Below are 16,836 nucleotides of genomic sequence, written 5' to 3'. Positions count from 1 at the left end.
CGTGCCAATAATTGCTGAAATAATTCTGTGGTTTTTTACTCAGCATCTTCTACCTTCAGAGACATAATTTTAATATTATGTCCTATATTTGATAGGCATTTGCCATTTTGGTAAGCTGTTTAGCAAATGTGGGGCAGGGGGAGGGTTTCAAAGTGTTAACTACTAATTGTGAATCTTTTTCAAACATATCTTTCCCAATTCTGCCACAATATATTCTAATTTTTGCACTCAGGACATACTCTTTTGCATAATTACTTTTCCTGTGATCTCTCCAACTGTTTTGGACCAAAGAGTCATTTATTCTAGTAAGCCTCTCTGGATTCCCTTCTCCTGTGAATCTGCATAGGAAGGCAGGGGGAGGCTCGGCTGTAACTCTATTAGCTGTCGTAATGGAAGCGGTTTGCTGTGGTTGTCAGCTTTTCAGGTTCTGACTTGGAGTACATAAACACAGAGTGCGTTTCCAATCCTTTTTTACCTTCACAACACCATATATGAACCAGCTGTAGACTGCACTCCAGCTCATCATTTCTTTAACAATTTTTACCAAAACATCTGCTGAATCCTGTTTACAAATGTAAAGTACAGACATCCCCAAGGTCAAGTGATTTAAAAATTAGAGGAGTGCAATGCAGAGGGCACCACTGGGAAGGACACCATGTTGGCCACCCAGGAACTTCCTTTTCCTTCTCCCTTATCTAAAGTATTAAACTACATCTCTTGTAGGTAATTTGGGTTTGACTCCTTTCCTTCCAACTAGCTGCCAGAGTCAGAGGAACAACAGGATTAGCTAGATGCTTTAGTGTTTTGAAGTGGTTTGAGAGTCATTACAATCTCTCTCACAACGACCACATTACTGAAATGCAAACTTTGAACTTCCAGATCAATTTTCACATGCTGGAAATGGTTCTACATACTTTTCTCTGATTTTCATAAAAGACTTAACTGCTCCAAACTTTGTGTGTGTTCCTCTCTATGCTTTCAGGGCCAAACTCCTTCCTGAAATTGGCAGTATTTTTACTATCTTCAAAGACCATTAAGATACATTTATCTATTTTTTCCTAATCAAGTTTTAAGAATATAGCTGAAACAAATTTTATAAAAGGATAAGAACAACTTCTATATAAATCCTGCACTTCTTTGCTCAAATTACAGAACAAGGATTTTTCTTGTACCATTTCTGTCATTCCTATCATACTTTGACAAGTTTCTCTTTGCATACTTTCTCTGTAGTCATGTTCATCGATGTAGACACCTTCAGATGACTTCAACATTCAGACAAAAGTAAATCACAAGACAAAACCAAATACAAAAGAAGAATACAAACAAATTAAAAGAAATCAAGCTTAGAATTTTTCATATGGCCAAATTATAAAACTTTTCATCTTAAAAATAAAAAATTAGCAAGTTCAATATTCTTGTTCTTTTTTATTGCATAGTTTCATGATCCTAATAGGCATAAAATGTTATAAGATTTAATACAAGAATTATTTGAAATGCCGAAGAATCCTCTCATTCTAAATTATAAAATATAAACACTGTGTATCTACAACTTTTAGAAATGTTGTAGCAGTCTATTCCTTACAAATTCTTGCAAGTCTGAGAGCTCAAGTAAATACCGAATCAGATCTGGTTTGATTTCAGCTATGGCACATCAAATACTGACTAACCTGAATCCTAAACCACAATTTTCCTAGAGCAAAAATAAGCTAGAATGAAAATGCTTCAAAATCTGGATGTAGAACAGCTTTCATATTTTACATCTTGAACTACGTAACAAGGCAGCTATACTCATGGATGGCTCCGAAATTAAATTCGGATTTACTTAGCAAGAACTACTGCTCCTCTGTACTGCCAGTCCAGCTGAATGAATCGCACAGCTAGTGCCATTTACTTCAGCAAGGTTAGTCAAGTAAGGCTGGGAAACAGGAACTTATCCTAACACTTCTCTAATTTGAATCCAGTCACATCAAAGTTTCTTAAAAATCACAGCTTCATTGCTACAGCTTCTCTGTCAATGATATGCTTCATACACAGTTGTGGAAGTTGCCCATGCAAGTAATAATGTCACTGTGCCAGCACCGTCCGGAAGTGCTGATGAATGACAGTCATCAGCATGCATCCAACCCAGGGGAGGTACTCAATCATACAACAAGTTTTTTAAAGCCAAGAACTTTGCTCGCTCAGTAGATTTCAGTGGAGGAGCTGGAGACTTCCTGCATTTTGCCAGGATATAACAGTCTAACAGCACCGAACACAATTATACTCTTGGTTACAGTTCTAACAAAACAAACTTTAACTTTCTACTAGGGACCACATCCTGAGAATAATTTGTGATTCTACATATTAATGACATAAGACTGGGAGCTACTAGAATATACAAATCAGACAAGTCTTTATTTACATTTGCAGTATTCTGAATCTAATTGCTCACTCATAGTCATAGCAAACATATAACATACAAACACAAACATCTGAAACACAAAAGCACTCAGTGTAACCGGAGAAACGAAACGTTGCCTCTCTCTGCAGCTGGGTAGAGTTACACGGTTAGACCATGACATGCCCAAGTTTCACATCTTTTATCTTGTAGATGTGAATCTTTACACAGTTACCTAGCGAGGCAATTTGGTCAAAAGGGTTCACAAAAACTTCATAACTCTCTTGAAGAATTGAGGCTCTACTTTAATGCCTGTATATGCTGGAATGTAATTTAAAAATAGTAAAACATTAAATCTTCCTTCAGTTGACTTGGATTTCTTGCTATTTAAGTGTTAATAAACACAATTATTTTTACAAGTGTCTCAAAAATATTTATTAAAAAAAAAAGTTTTATGTGGTTAAAAGTTACCTACAATACACCAACATTTATTGTGCCTAGTCACCCCATCCTCTTGTGGACTTCCAGTTCAAGATGATGGTCTTATCCTTTTGGTGAATTGAGCTAAATACTACAAATGAAATCCTTCTTTTAGAAAGCATGAATAAAGGGTGATTTCAAGAGTTTCTAACCTTTTCTCACAACAGAGAAAATAAGAACAGCTGGTTTTTAGGAGTCTTTCCACAACAGTTTATAATTACCAATGCCTACTACCTTCACCATGAATTCAACATGCTGATCAAGAGAGAAAACACATTCAGAATGCTAATGCAAATCTCCACTTTTAATATTTAAGTATTTTGCAGCTGAAATAAAGTTATACAGTGTGGCAATAGCATTCAAATATTTCTCCTTTTTGAGAGAAAAATATTTTTCTAGGAAAAAACTTAATTAAAAATATATGTTTGCTGCAAATGCTAGACATTTTGACTAGGGAATGAGCTATAATTTTCTCATGGTGCTAAACCACAGAAGGAAGCAGTTAGCACTGATATTTGGAATGTCACCTAATAGCGATAAAACAAATCAGAAACATTTGGACGAAATTGGTGGGAAAACATATGGCTCAGTTCTGTAACTAGATATTAACATTCAACCTTTTGGGAAATGCAAGGAGATAAGTGCCACCACATCCTCAATGTGAGGAAGGGACTGCAGAATCAGCATATGTTTCTACATAAGCAGCGTATAAAATGTTTATTCTGAGCACAAAACCTCAAGGTTGGTCCAAAATTCTGTAGTCATTGGAACAGGTCCCATAACTTCAGCAGCCTGCAAATCACAGTCTTATTGAATAGAAGATAACGCATCTTCACTACTTAACGCTTTTATTGAATGTAGATCCATTCTTTGTAAATTATATAGCCTGCTCTTGCATGTCCCAGTCATCCAAATCTCCAATATATTGCAATGGGAGTGCTCAAGTAGCACACAGACACCCCCAAAAAATACTACCTAGAAGATATAATTAAATGGAATAATATTTTGACCAAGCATTTTTTTATTTTGTAGGCTGCAAGGGCCTCCACTGAAAATATACCTAAGTTGGCCATTTATACTAGACAGTTACTAAACTAGAACCAGTTGATCCCAAGTTTTCTGTTTCCCAAAAGTGCAGGCCTAATTGCAACCCCTACAAACGGTGGCAGAAATTCTAGTTCCACTGAAATCACGAAGACTTTTATCGCTTGTCTGTAATGGTGAGTTTCAGCACACCTGAATTTCAAGTGCCTACTGTGTAGGTATGAACAGGTGCTAGTTGTCTGTATTTCCATTATGGCCAACAGAAATATAGTTGATACAGCCAGTAGAGTCGAAACAGGGCTGCATCTCATCCTACAGTCATTATTTACATCCGATTACCTAAAGAGCATTGCTGGACACCACTGACTTGCATTTGAGTTAATGCTACTGCAGATGTCTAACCTCCCACACACACACATCCATCCCTCTGCATGGTAGACAACTGAAGTTATCATGAGTCAAATCTCACCTCTGGATTTTGTTCTTTTGTAACCCTGCTATGACACAGCAGCATCGGCAGCTAGCTTGTGTTTCAGCCCATAGATGAGCTTAATTTGAGAAAAGTATGTCTCTACTAAGAGTTTATCCTAAGGCATTTATTGCAAGTGGTAAAAAGATGTTATGACAGGAATAGATCAGCCTACAGAAGTCTAGGTGTTCACTGAGAGCGAGCTGTGGAGTTGGTAATAAATCCCAATTATATGTTCCAGCAAAAATCCATTTAAAAAGGATCCTAGTGAATCCCAAAACAGCTTTTGATTTTGATCTGGCACTAGAGACACTAAGCTGCTTCTTACAGATGGACTCAAGTAAGTCTCATCTTTCCACTGCTACTCTTCCTTTAGCTGGTATTTTTGCTTTCCAAAATTTATATAAAGAAGGTCAGTACGTGTGTCTGCAGGTGTTGGGGTCTGGGGAATTACTTTTTCTTCAGAAAAGATCACTGACTTTACCCACTAGCCCAACTGCCTGGCCTAGTCACAGCCATCTCAGCTGAAGTTCCCAACAGTCCATGGTCAGGTCTTTATATAACATAATAATCAAGCCCTAATATTGTTTCAGAATCGTTGGTGCTGGGGAAAAACACAATTTTGAGGCACCCCTGTGGAATACATAAAATTATGATGACCTCCACTAGTGCTTATTACCAAGGAGGCTCAGCTTCTCTGGGCTCGCACAGACACGTAAGAAGTCTTTATTTAAAGTTGGCACTAATGTATAGCACGGCCAACATTTGCACCAGATCTATTTTGAGCTAAATCTTGAATAAAAACCTGCTACTGGCTGAGAACGTTAGCAGGGATTGAAACTGAAGAGAACAAGTCCAAGCACTATGCATCTGCAGGAACGCAACTGCCTGTTGTGTACACAACCAAGAAATCACTCATCCAGGTCACTGCAAAGAGTGCTTTAGTATCAGACTACGAAAGCACTGTAATTTTCCTAAATGAGTCATAAAATAGGAATGAGCACTAGAGACTAAGTATTTTTCCAGCATTTATTGTTTATTCTGTACCTTCACACCACCTGGGAAGCACGATGGGAGCAGACATTGCTTTCTGACACAAAATTGCTAAGGGACAGAGACCTGGCACAGGTGACTTGTATTCCTCCTCCTTACTACATCCCCAGCTTATCGGCTCTCAGAACAGAGGGAGAAAAGTTGCTTTCCTCTACCCCTAAAGAACGCTGTCCCCTTATCTACTGGAGCCAGAGAAGGAGCAGAGAATTATGGTGCCCAAATCAGCTCTCTACAGCCTGGTCTCTCGCACATGGTTCTCTTTAATACTGCACATTAGTTCAATACATCCAAGAGAATCTGGCTGAATTCTACTGCAGAGTTTGTTTGTTTTTTTTCAGTAAGAGGGGCAGAAGATTACAGGAACTGGTAGAAGACAAAAATGCTCTTCTCAGACACCACCACAGGGTTTCATTTGTATCTCCATTCAAAATCTCCAGAAGTGCCATTGTTCATTGCTTACATAGTGAATTTTGATGCCATTCATCTCAGAATTCTTCTATCCAAAAAAAATGAGATTCAAAATACAATTTTCTCTCTTGGGAGAAAAATGTTTCTTCTTGGGAAGAAATAACGAAGGGACTGCACTCTCCGAAACATGCCCTCATGCCTCATACTAGTTATTTCTAGTTGGTGTATGTGTGTGCATATATATCTCTCTCTCTCTCCACACACAGGCACATCTATCTGTCTCACTCAGCTGCCAAAGATTTTGTTTTTAAAAAGCTGACCAATGAAGTCCACTACAAAATGCCCAAAAAGTAAGTTTCAAGTTTATAATTTTAATACTCTTAATGTTCATGAATTACCACTCCTGAAGGCTAGGTAGGCATCCTCTTCTTATGAGCAGAGAAACCAAGACACAGGATGGATTTAAGTGACAGACAGTTTGTGGCAAGGCTCAAACCAGAGCTTCATGCTTGGAATTTACAATCTTGAATTATCGTATGTGGTTGCTTCCTTCCATTTTGTCACAAGATAAACCTATGCCAGTCAACCACATGCTGACAGACCAACAGTAAGCTATTAAACCCCCACTAAATAAAATGGGATAGGAGAATCTTGAAAATACAGTCCTTTCAAAAGAATTACAGAAAAATTTTGCAGAGCAGCACTGTGATGTAGTCTAACAGTGATGGAACAGGAGTGACTTTGCAACAGTTTCTGTGTTAACGACATCCTCACCTGCCACTTCGAGCAGCAGGGACCAAGTTTCTCACCTCACACCAGTGGAAAGGTCAAGTGAGGATGCAGAGTGCTGCTCCTGATAAAGCTGCCTGAGAAACTAAGCTCCAGTAGTATGTCTTCTGCTTCTCTGCCCATGAAATAAGCTTATTTCTAGGATCACTCCAAGAAAGAGCTACTGCTGACAGAATATTTGAAAACATGCAGAGATAGAATAGATAACCAATACTTCCATGAATGCAAGGGATAACCTGTGGAATAACCTGAGACCCCAACTTTCAGAATAAAATGCAGCACTGTTTTGAGATCTGACACTTTACAAGACATCGGGTCAAAAATGAACCAAAGGGGAGAGGAAAGGTGAGATGTGAATGCAAAAAAGAAGTCAGATGGAGTCATAATCTGCAATGTGTAAAACTGGCGCTGCCCACTTTCTAATGGTGCAGAATGTTCCTTGGTTATTCAGGTGATTTATGACAAAATAGGCCTTAAACAGGTCAGCAACTGCCTAAAATTAACAATTTGTTGTTTTGGCAAGAGTTTGGTGCTTAACAGAAGAGGCCCCAAGACCTCCAGGTCACACATTTCTCAACACAGAAAAGCATAAAAACTCTGATTATTTACATTAATGTGAACCAAGGAGCAGTTTGTGATTTTTTTTTTTAATTATTGCAACAAACTTGACTGATGTGTGAAATGAAAATTCCCTGTCCAGTTCACAGAGAAGAAAGACACTGTTGCATTCAGTGTGTGGAGGCAGAGATGCACAATTTCAAGCTCAAGGAGACAGCGAGGAAAGTTTACCACACCCAGCAGGCGCTCAAAGATTTTCAAACAAGCACTCCAGGAAACTGAAGTATGTTCTGAAGTTTTTTAAGTTTTCTTACTGTTTTCAATGTACAACCCCTTAGGCTAAACTCCCTATGTAGTCAGCTAGCTGGAGCCTGTACAAATAAATTCTGCTTCATACAAAATACACTAAGTAGGAAAAAAAAAATCCTAAAGACCTTTTTATATATTTGGAAGGGAACCATTAAATGGCTCTCACTTTCCCTTCAAGTTTTTGTGCATCCTGAAAGTTTTTCTTATGAGATATGCATTGCTAGAAGCCAGTGACAAACATGGGCTCTAATCTGTGCTGACTCATGTATCTTAGGTTTGATCCTGCCTGGTGCTGTGCACTCTGACACTGGTCTGTATGCTTAATTTCTAGCAACCGAACAGTCTCAGAGAAACTACGTTGGGACTGTTGAAGGGTTGAAAACTACATGTGGATTTCCCACATGTTCCTAGACTGGGGCTGACGTGCTCCACCCAGGTTGTTCTGGGATTGCCAGAAAATAGAAATCGATGAACCCATTTAACTTGGACTGGAAGTCTCATACGCTGATTTTCAGTAATAAAATTTCTACTTTTACTCACTGTTTTATTAATAAACATTGAATACTGTTTATTAAAAGCTGTGTATTACTTCTAAGTATAGTCATCTATCCTGATATTTACAATTGCAGAAAACTAGCAGTAACAGTCTCTAAAATGATTTCAATCTTTTGCCTTAAATCTTCCTCTTGGCAACGATTAGAACCGTGAGTAGTTTGGCAATGGGTTTACTTACAGTCATTTGAAAGTATTAAATGACAAGAAGTTGGAAAATACTGCTCAATGAGAGATCTGGAGAGGCTTGCTAATTTAGCTATTGATTCATTCATCATTTTCTTGACCATTTTCTAAGTATGCGCAACCTAGTGATATAATGGGTTTGCTTATCATACATTTATCATTAGTCTTAAGATGAGAAGCTCATACTAAATCATGAAATCCACTCCCCACAAGCTAAGGACAGGTGACCTGACTCATTATGCACTTGAGCACACAAATATCTTAACTCACGTGAACAGAATTAATGGAGGCTGGTACTTGAATTAGGGGATCTGATAAAACATCCTTTCTTCAACCTTGAAGCTAGCTCTGCTGTTAACCACAGCATTACATGATCTCCAGAAGTTTCTCCCAATCTAATTTTTTCTTCTATTTGATTTACTACCTCGTACAGGAAAGTCCCATTTGCCAGGTCTATAGCAAAGATGGAAAGCCAGAAAACATCTCTCTCCTTCAGCTGCTTTGGTTCACTTCAAACTTTAAAATTAAAACCTTACCAGCGAAAAGCAGGTTTGCCCAAAAATGCTGGGCCAGAAACTGGAGCACCTATGGTATAGCCAGGTGTCCCAACATACTCTGTGGCACAAGAGGCAAAACAAACAACTGGTAGAACAACGTCCTATCCTGAAGTGGCTACATGGACCAGAGGATGTCCAAGAGAAGCCATGACCCTAAAGAGTGTGTAGGATCTAGCCAGAAGGGGAAGACATTTTGCTGTTAGAATCAGACAACAGTATCAGTTACAAATTGCTAATAATTCTAGCTAAGTTACTAAACCATTCGTACGAAAGCTAGGAAAGGAAATTCATAACAAAAGAAGTGGGGAAGGGTCGGTTATTTATGACGCAAAATTAAATTTCAAAACATACAGGGGTTTTTTTAGTGGGTAAAAAATTACTAATATTTTTGTATAAGTATCTTTCATCCAATGACCCTCTAACAACAAAGTCCCTCCCTCCTTTGCCAGTCACAGTTTTAAAAAAAATAAATCAGGATTCCCCCATACTTCAAAGGGAACACACTTCAAAGGGCCCTTCTGCTTTTTCTTTCCACTCCCTCTCTTCCTATCTCTCAAGCAGCCACACTTCAACTCACATTTATCCTTGACACCTTAATCAGCAAAATCATTCATTCTTTTCAGTGAGGAAATGCACTACTGAGCCCAAATACCTACAAAACACTTAAACAACAAAGTGTAATAAATTCCTGAATTTCAACTTAACATTTCAGGAAATAAAACCCTGTAGCCAAACTGAAATTACAGTGAACAGTCCTAGAAGTGCAGTTATTCCAACAGTGGGTTGGTTGGGGTTTTTTTTAGAAAAATGATATTTTAATGGGCCTGAAGAGTAGATAAAAAAGGTTCATGCATGCATATGATTTTTAGGCTTAATCACCAGAGCTTTCTATTTCACATACACACACTAAAAAAAAAAATTAAAAAATCATTACTGACTATAATCCCTATCTGCAATACTTACTCTCTTGTATGTGAAAAACGTGGAATTCAGAAGTACACTGTGTGTTTAAGGCAGTGAAACACACCCATATAAATTGCAGTGAGTTATTTAAGTAATTGTTATGCATAACCTAGACTGTACCTAAACACTAGAAGGGCTCTTTAAACCTAGTCTTAAACTAATTTAAATCAATAGTAGATCCACTGACTGATTAAAAAAAGCCCTAATAGTACATAAGTACTAACAAAACCCATGCATCTATGATACAGTTAACAAACTCTTTGTTTGATTTGGATCTCACTGTCCCCACTGTCTGCAGCAGAATGAGCTCTTAGATGAGCCACGGGTATCAGAAGGAGACTACACAGGGACTGTAGTTTATTCCAATGAATATCTGCTATTTAGTTAACTTTTAACTTCTCTATATAAGGGTATAAAGGAAAAAAGAGAATAATTTCAGAAAGGCCCTCACAGTCATTTCTTTGTTGCTTTTATAGTTCTTTCCTGTCCTATTTTTGTCAACATTAGCTAACAAACATATATAAACACATTTTGTTATTCAGACCACTACTCCTACTGAATTAAACAATACTTTTCACAGGAATGAAGTCACTCCTGTTCGTAGGGGTTTGCAAGGTTTGAACTGTGTATTTCAAACGCTTTGGATTAGTTCCTTTATTATTCTGCCACTAAAAGAATGTGTACATCAGCAACAGACAGAAAAATAAAAGTCATAGCCTATAAACAGAGAATTTTGAACAAGGAAAAATTTCAAGATTTTGATACTCCAGCTGCTTTCAGTGTTAATCAGCTGGTGCTGTAATAGGTACTTAAAATATTTTATGTTAATACTAAGGAATTATTTTGCAGTTGCCATTAAGGTTATGAAGAAAATAACAGTTATGTTCACCAAAGAAACTCAAACTGAGGAAACAAAAGCTTATGATAAGTATCTAATTCCATGCTCAAAAGAACAAAAAAAACCCCATGAGATTGGCCACAGCAGGCGAGACCGAATGTCTGTTTAGCCCCATATTCTCTCTCTGACAGCAGTCAACTCCAGACGTTTAGGAGAAGCACTAGGACAGACAATGCCATTTCACAGAACCACAGAGTAATCTGGAAGGGATGGGACTTCTAGAGGCCATCCAGTGCAGCCCCTTGCTCAAGCTGGGCTTCCCCTTCTGACTCATGCCAAAGATCTCACCCACTTGAAGTGGTTGTCAGTTCAGGAATTTCCTGAGCTAGAAGCAATGCCTTTGCATTTCCTTTATTATCTACTGGCAGATAGTCCAAGAAAATCCTAATTTACCACCTCTGAAATTCTTTATCTTAATTCCTGGTGATTTATGTGTTCAAAGAGCCCAGGTTCAACCCTTCCTCACTCCTCTGTAGTTCCACTACAGAGACTCCGCACGATGGAGGGCACACCCCATTACACAAGCACATAAGCTCAGTCAGAAGTCCAAAATGGCCAGTTCAATGCTCCAAAGAGAAACAAGGGAAATTACACAGGATGGTGTTACTCAGCTGTCTGCTGCCTTTGTTATTTCCCTCCAATTCCAGTGTTTATATATTCCAATAGAGAAAAGCTGTCTTTTTAACAAAAATAACAATCCAAACAAACAGAAAACTGCATTTCAATGTCAAATGCCCAACACCTATTGTCACAGGCCCCAGGGCAGCTGCATCATCAGTGTCTGCAGTCTTATTTCAGTAGCACACAGGACCTAGAATATCAGTCTCATCCTCACTGTTTCATATCAAAATAAAAACCAGTTATTCTTGTAAAAGAATCCTCACTTCAATCACTTCAATCCAACTCTGAGACTAAGCCCACAAAAATCTATGGGTGTCCTTCCACTGACCTCTGGGGGAGATGAACGGTTTCACAGACTCCTTATCACCTACAGCTTTCAAATTAGAAGTGTGCAAATATTACTGCTTTTCAAGTGGGAAACTGAGGAAAGGGGATTTGCCTGAGATTTGCCTGAGCCACAAGGTGAGATACAGCTGTTCCCTGACTCCTGCTGTACCCACAGGCTGACACAGCCTTGCTACAGCACACTGCGCTGATGGTGGTCAGATTACAGACTACCATGTGGTCACACTCAATAGCACCAAGCTTAAAATCAAACAAGTAACTTTGTATTACCCCCTTTAAAAATCTCTGCACTGGCTGCTCTTCTTGCTGGACAACTGACAGGGATAGACAGATTGTAAATGTGCTGGCTCACATTCCTGGCCTTCCCTCGCTGATCCAGCAACACGGAGCAACCATAAAACAGCTTTTGAGCGCTGCTGTACCCTGGTGAATCTGGACCAGGCTGCCTAGGTGTGCTCCCAGCAGGTGCTGGCGTTCCCGCCGCCCACGGAAAGCGGCCCGGGCGCTTACCGCCTCCCTGCACGCCACGCAGCGCGGCGCGGCACGACGAGCTGTGCCAGCGCAGCTCCCTTTCAGCTGTGCGCAACGGACTGGCTGTACGGACCAACAACGAGCTCAATCTGGCTCTAATTAACTTCGGCAGCCTTATGTTTGCAATAAGAGCGAGCGCTTTGTTCGGGGCGTGCTGGGGACCAGAAGGCGGTATGCGCCCTCCTCCTGCCCTCGCCGTAAGCTTTCTGGGGTGCCGCTGACGGTCCAAGCGTAGCGGCAGCGACCGCTTCTCCGCCGGGGTTTGGCAAGGGGCGGCCAAGCGCTTCTCCTCCCGAGGTCGCCTCCTCGGCTACTTACACCGGGATGGGCTGGCAGGGGAACTGGTTCCAGGCGCACTTGTACTGGGCCTGGACGTAGCTCTCCGTCCCGTCCAGCACTGAGCAGCTCACGTTCCTGTTCACTATGTAGGCGCACCAGTTCCTGAGGGGGGAAGACAACGGCCGTCAGGGACGGGCAGCGGCATGAGGGAGCCCACACACCGTCCCAGCACGCCCGCCCCGGCACCCCTGTCTGCCCCAGCCCGGCCCAGCTCGCCCCGCCGCCGGCAGCGGCTCCGCAGCCCCCTCCGGGGCGGGCGGTACTCACTTGCTGCGGGAGCCCGGTCGGGTGTACCGCAGGTGTGGGGTGGCGTGGCTGAGCCCGGCGCCCAGGGCGAGGAGCAGCGGCAGCGCCCAGCCCGAGGGCGCCGCGCACCCCAGGCACAGCTCCATGGGGGGGACGGGCGGGCGGCAGCGGGCGACTGCAGAGGGCCGGTGCCTCTTCGCGGGCTCCCTCCGTCCCTCTGTCCCTTCGTCCGTCCCGCCCGCTCCCAGCTCCCTCACTGACGCAAATCCCCCCCCACCCCGTTTCCGCCCTCCACGGCGGCTCCGCACCCCCCTCCGGCCGAGGCGCCGCTCCCCTCCACCCCCGCCCGGCCGGCCCCGGCCCCTGCCGCGGCCCCGCTCGCTCCCTGCCCCCCGCCCCGCTCTCGCCCCCTCGGCCGAGGAGAAGCGGCGCTGCGCGTAGATGGAGGGGCGGCCGCCGGCCCCACATAGCGCCCGGACGCCATGAGCGGGGCTCCCCGGGGGCAGCCCCCGTTCCCTGTCCCTCTGCCCGAGTTGGCCGGCGGCCGCGCCCGAGCTTGTTTTTCCCACTGGAAAGCTGATGCGGGGAGAAGGTCGAGCCTCTGGGGAAGAGTGAGGCAGGCAGGGGGCTGGGGGTCCTGGGTTCACCTTCAAGTGGGGCTGGCGCAGGCCCCGTGGACTCACAGTGTCTGTGAGGGTGGTCTTGGCGGGCTCGCTGCCGTGCGGCAGCCCTGTGGTCCTGCTCGACACCACTGCCTTGACATGGTCGTTGTTCCCTTGCGTGGCCAAATGGCTCATCCCGACCCTGGGCCTGGAAGGGCTGCTTGCGGCTACCTCTGCAAGCCATGCACAGTAGGCCATTATTCGTAAGGAGAACCATTCTCTGGGCAGAGAGAGCAGCGGGTATTCAAATTCACTCAGGCGTTAAAATCTAACTCGGGCACCTCAAGTGGGTGACCTGCCTATGTAAGGGTGACCTGCCCATACGAGGCTATCTGTGATGGGTCCCACCATGGTCCAGATGACAGGGAGTCGCCTCTGTCCTCCTCAGCTCCTTTTAAGCAATTGCTTTGGATTCAGGCAAAACCAAACAAAGCATCGAGGCTGGGCCAGGGCAGGCTGCTCCTGCCAGAGGGAAGGAAGAGAAAAGAGCCGTGTTTGCATGGAGAAGAGGTCAGGTGGAAGATTTGGGAGCAGTGCCTACTGCTGAGACTGACCAGTCTCAACCCTGTCCACGTGCTCCAGGGCCTCCCTTGACCACAGCAGCCACTCTGGCTTTCTAGGTCTCACGTGCAGGCAAAGCAGGCAGCAGGGCCGGGACCTTTCTTCTGCTGTAGGCAGCAGCCTGCCTGAGCTAAACCCAGACCTCATCATCTGCCCCAACCTGCTGAAACTGGCAGGTTTCGTCTGCTAATGTTACAGTCAGTCTCACCCGACAACTTCACTCAGCCTCTGAGTCTGACAAGGAAATATGTTTTAAATGCTGAGGTCAAAATTAGGCTTTCAGACTGCTTTTTTGGTAATTGTTTCTCTGGAGACGTACGCTATAGCTTCCTGCCCCCAGCGCTTTGCTGGTGATAAGTAGCAATGGGAAAATAAGAGATTATTTCTGTCACTTTAATCTGTTCCACTTCACTTGAAAAAATGGCATCCTCCTAAGGCTCCACAGCTGCTTTGGAGAAGGTAGCACCTCACTGTCTAAGAAATTATGCTTCAGGCAAAGGTTAAACGATTTGCTGTGCCACTGTTTACATTTGCAGGAGCATGCCATTCAGGCATCATTACTTGTGCTGGCAGAAGTTATTTGGAGTTTCTCCAGCCTGAAGGAAGCAAGGCTACAGTTCAGTCCCTAAAAAGCAATGAAGAAGGCTCTTTCTTCCTTTTTCCCCTCCTCATCCAGTCAAGGAACTTGTGAAGTTGGTCTTTTTCCAAAAGTGATGAGCAACATGGAAGAGCTAGCTGTACATTGTCCCACGAAGGGAAAGTCATTAAGTAATGAAAGACTGAGGTCATGGCCATCTTGAGAATGACTGCATACTACAAAAATTAATAGGCTGATTTAAACAAAAGGAGCATGAAGCAACAGGACATTTCCCTACACAAAGCACTGAGCTTATACCTTGGAGAAGGGAGGTAAAGCAGATGTTACCCAATTTGCCATGAGGGCACCTTTCTAACCTGCAAACTGCAGGCTTGATTGCATGATCAAACACAACTTGGGGCACTATTGTATTACAGCTTTTCACTTACCCCATGGAAACTGCAGACAATGAGTCAGGAGTTGCCTGTAACTTCAGGACTCCATCCTTGGAAAAATGTTTGTTCACTCAAGAACAGTGCAGGAAAGTCTCTCTCCTGTTTTCTGATATAGAGGAGTTGTGCTTTTACTGTCTGGATCAACTATGTAAATATTATGAAACAGAACTTTGATAGTATTTGTTGCCATTACTTCAAAAGGATATGTGAGACTTCTTCCACTGCAAAGCACAGTGTATTTTTGAGTTTGTTTCATTTAAAATAAACCATAACAATGAAAAACAAAATCCCGCAGGACCATTCGCTTCTCTTCACTGAAACCAGAGCTCTGTGGGAACTTAAATGCAAGCGCTGTTGCACGGAGTGAAGTTTTATGCATGGCTGCATGATGGCTCAGTAAGGAGTAACAGCAGAGGATGACTTGTGCTGAGAAGTATTGAGCTGAATAAAAATGGATTAATTTGGGCAGATGCATAGTGTTGACCTCAACTTCTCTGATATTCACATTGGGCCTATGATATCAGCTGATTCAACAACAACCAGGAGAGAAACTGGGCTCTGCCAGGAGAATCTTCAGCTCAGGTGCACACTGAACATGTGCTCCGGGCTCTGCTCATGGCTGCATTTTTTCTATGGGTGTAACTAGTTTTATTTCAGAGTGGAAGTATGAAGGTTAATCGTGCTTTCAAGGAGACAGCAATGCTCACACTTTATTTTTCTGTGCTATATCTTCTCATCGCTAAAATTCACAGAAATCCCAAGATAGATGATTCTTAAGCACATGGAAAGCATCCCTCCACCCCTCCCTCCAAATGAAGTGTGTAGTCTGCAAGTGCACTGAGGAGGGCTTCGATGACTGGCGAGGTCAGTACGCGCGTTCTTGGGAGACGGAGATCACAGACATGAGTCCATAAATCCTTTTAAATAGTTTTGAAGTTCCTGTTTCTTTAGTAAGCAGTCTGGCTGTGTTTTCAGCACTTTCATACTTCGTAACAGGATAATGATGGGGAAACAACCGGGGCCACATGCAAGGGCCCGCCAGAGAGAGGAAGGTGCACAGAGCAGGCAGAATAAATAGCAAAAACATTATCAGAGTATTTACCGCAGAACTCCAAAAGAGAAATGTGTCTTTAATGGTGTGGTGCATGGACAGATTGCCTGTTCTCCCTGCAGTTTACTCTTATGTATCAGCCCTTTCTGTAGATTTCAGCAATAAATTCCTTTTTGAATTCTGGGTTCCTTTTCTTCAGGTTCACCGCCTCAAAAAATTGCCATAATAACCTGAGGTGAGTGTTTTTTGGAGAGGTGTCTGTACTCCCTTGTATCTTCTCTTTAATAAAAAAACTCTGTCATCTACAACTGTTGTCTGTGGCACAGAAGGTCTTTCAGGTACTTCTTACCTGACCATCAGACGCCAAAAGCCAGTTTACAGCTATGCATATTCTGGCTTTACATTTGGCGCTGTATTAACTCTGTCCGTGAGTCAAAGCAGGTCACAGTGTCCCTCTGGAAAGATGAAACTGGGATTAGGGAACAAAAAAAAGTTTGAAAGGAAGCTGTAGGAAACTCCAAGCTAACAGAGGAAGGCTTGGATTGAGGCATATGACGCATGCTGGTTTGGATATACCAGGAAAAGCACTCTGTGGGGAAACAGGAGTTTGATACTGTTTTGCAGAGACATGATACAGACCTGTCCCATTCAGGGACTGGCCTGGTGTATATGTAGCTGCATAGTAATCTGAACATTAACATTTCTAATTTGAGTCTAGGATTGGTGTCCTCCAAGTTATCCCCTCTCAGATAAGATCATGAGCTTTTTCTGCAATATCTTTTCAAAAATTATTCCCCACTGCAAG

General features: G+C 42.7%; 1 protein-coding gene across 2 annotated transcripts in view; it reads right to left on the bottom strand.

Annotated features, from left to right (window-relative positions):
* Nucleotides 1–12,989, bottom strand: part of EMILIN2 (elastin microfibril interfacer 2) — a 38,780-nt gene extending 25,791 nt beyond the window's left edge. For both annotated transcript variants that reach the window (XM_075744306.1, XM_075744307.1), the window contains exons 1-2: nt 12,747–12,989; nt 12,459–12,581 (exon numbers count right to left, since the gene is read on the bottom strand). In XM_075744306.1, coding sequence (XP_075600421.1) covers nt 12,459–12,581; nt 12,747–12,871 — 248 coding nt within the window. In that variant the 5' untranslated portion in view covers nt 12,872–12,989. The remainder of the gene's footprint in view (nt 1–12,458; nt 12,582–12,746) is intronic.
* Nucleotides 12,990–16,836: the final 3,847 nt, after the last annotated feature.

This window comes from Balearica regulorum, chromosome 2, assembly GCF_011004875.1.
Source record: "Balearica regulorum gibbericeps isolate bBalReg1 chromosome 2, bBalReg1.pri, whole genome shotgun sequence".
NCBI classification, from domain to species: domain Eukaryota; kingdom Metazoa; phylum Chordata; class Aves; order Gruiformes; family Gruidae; genus Balearica; species Balearica regulorum.
This window is presented reverse-complemented; position numbering and strand designations above follow the sequence as displayed.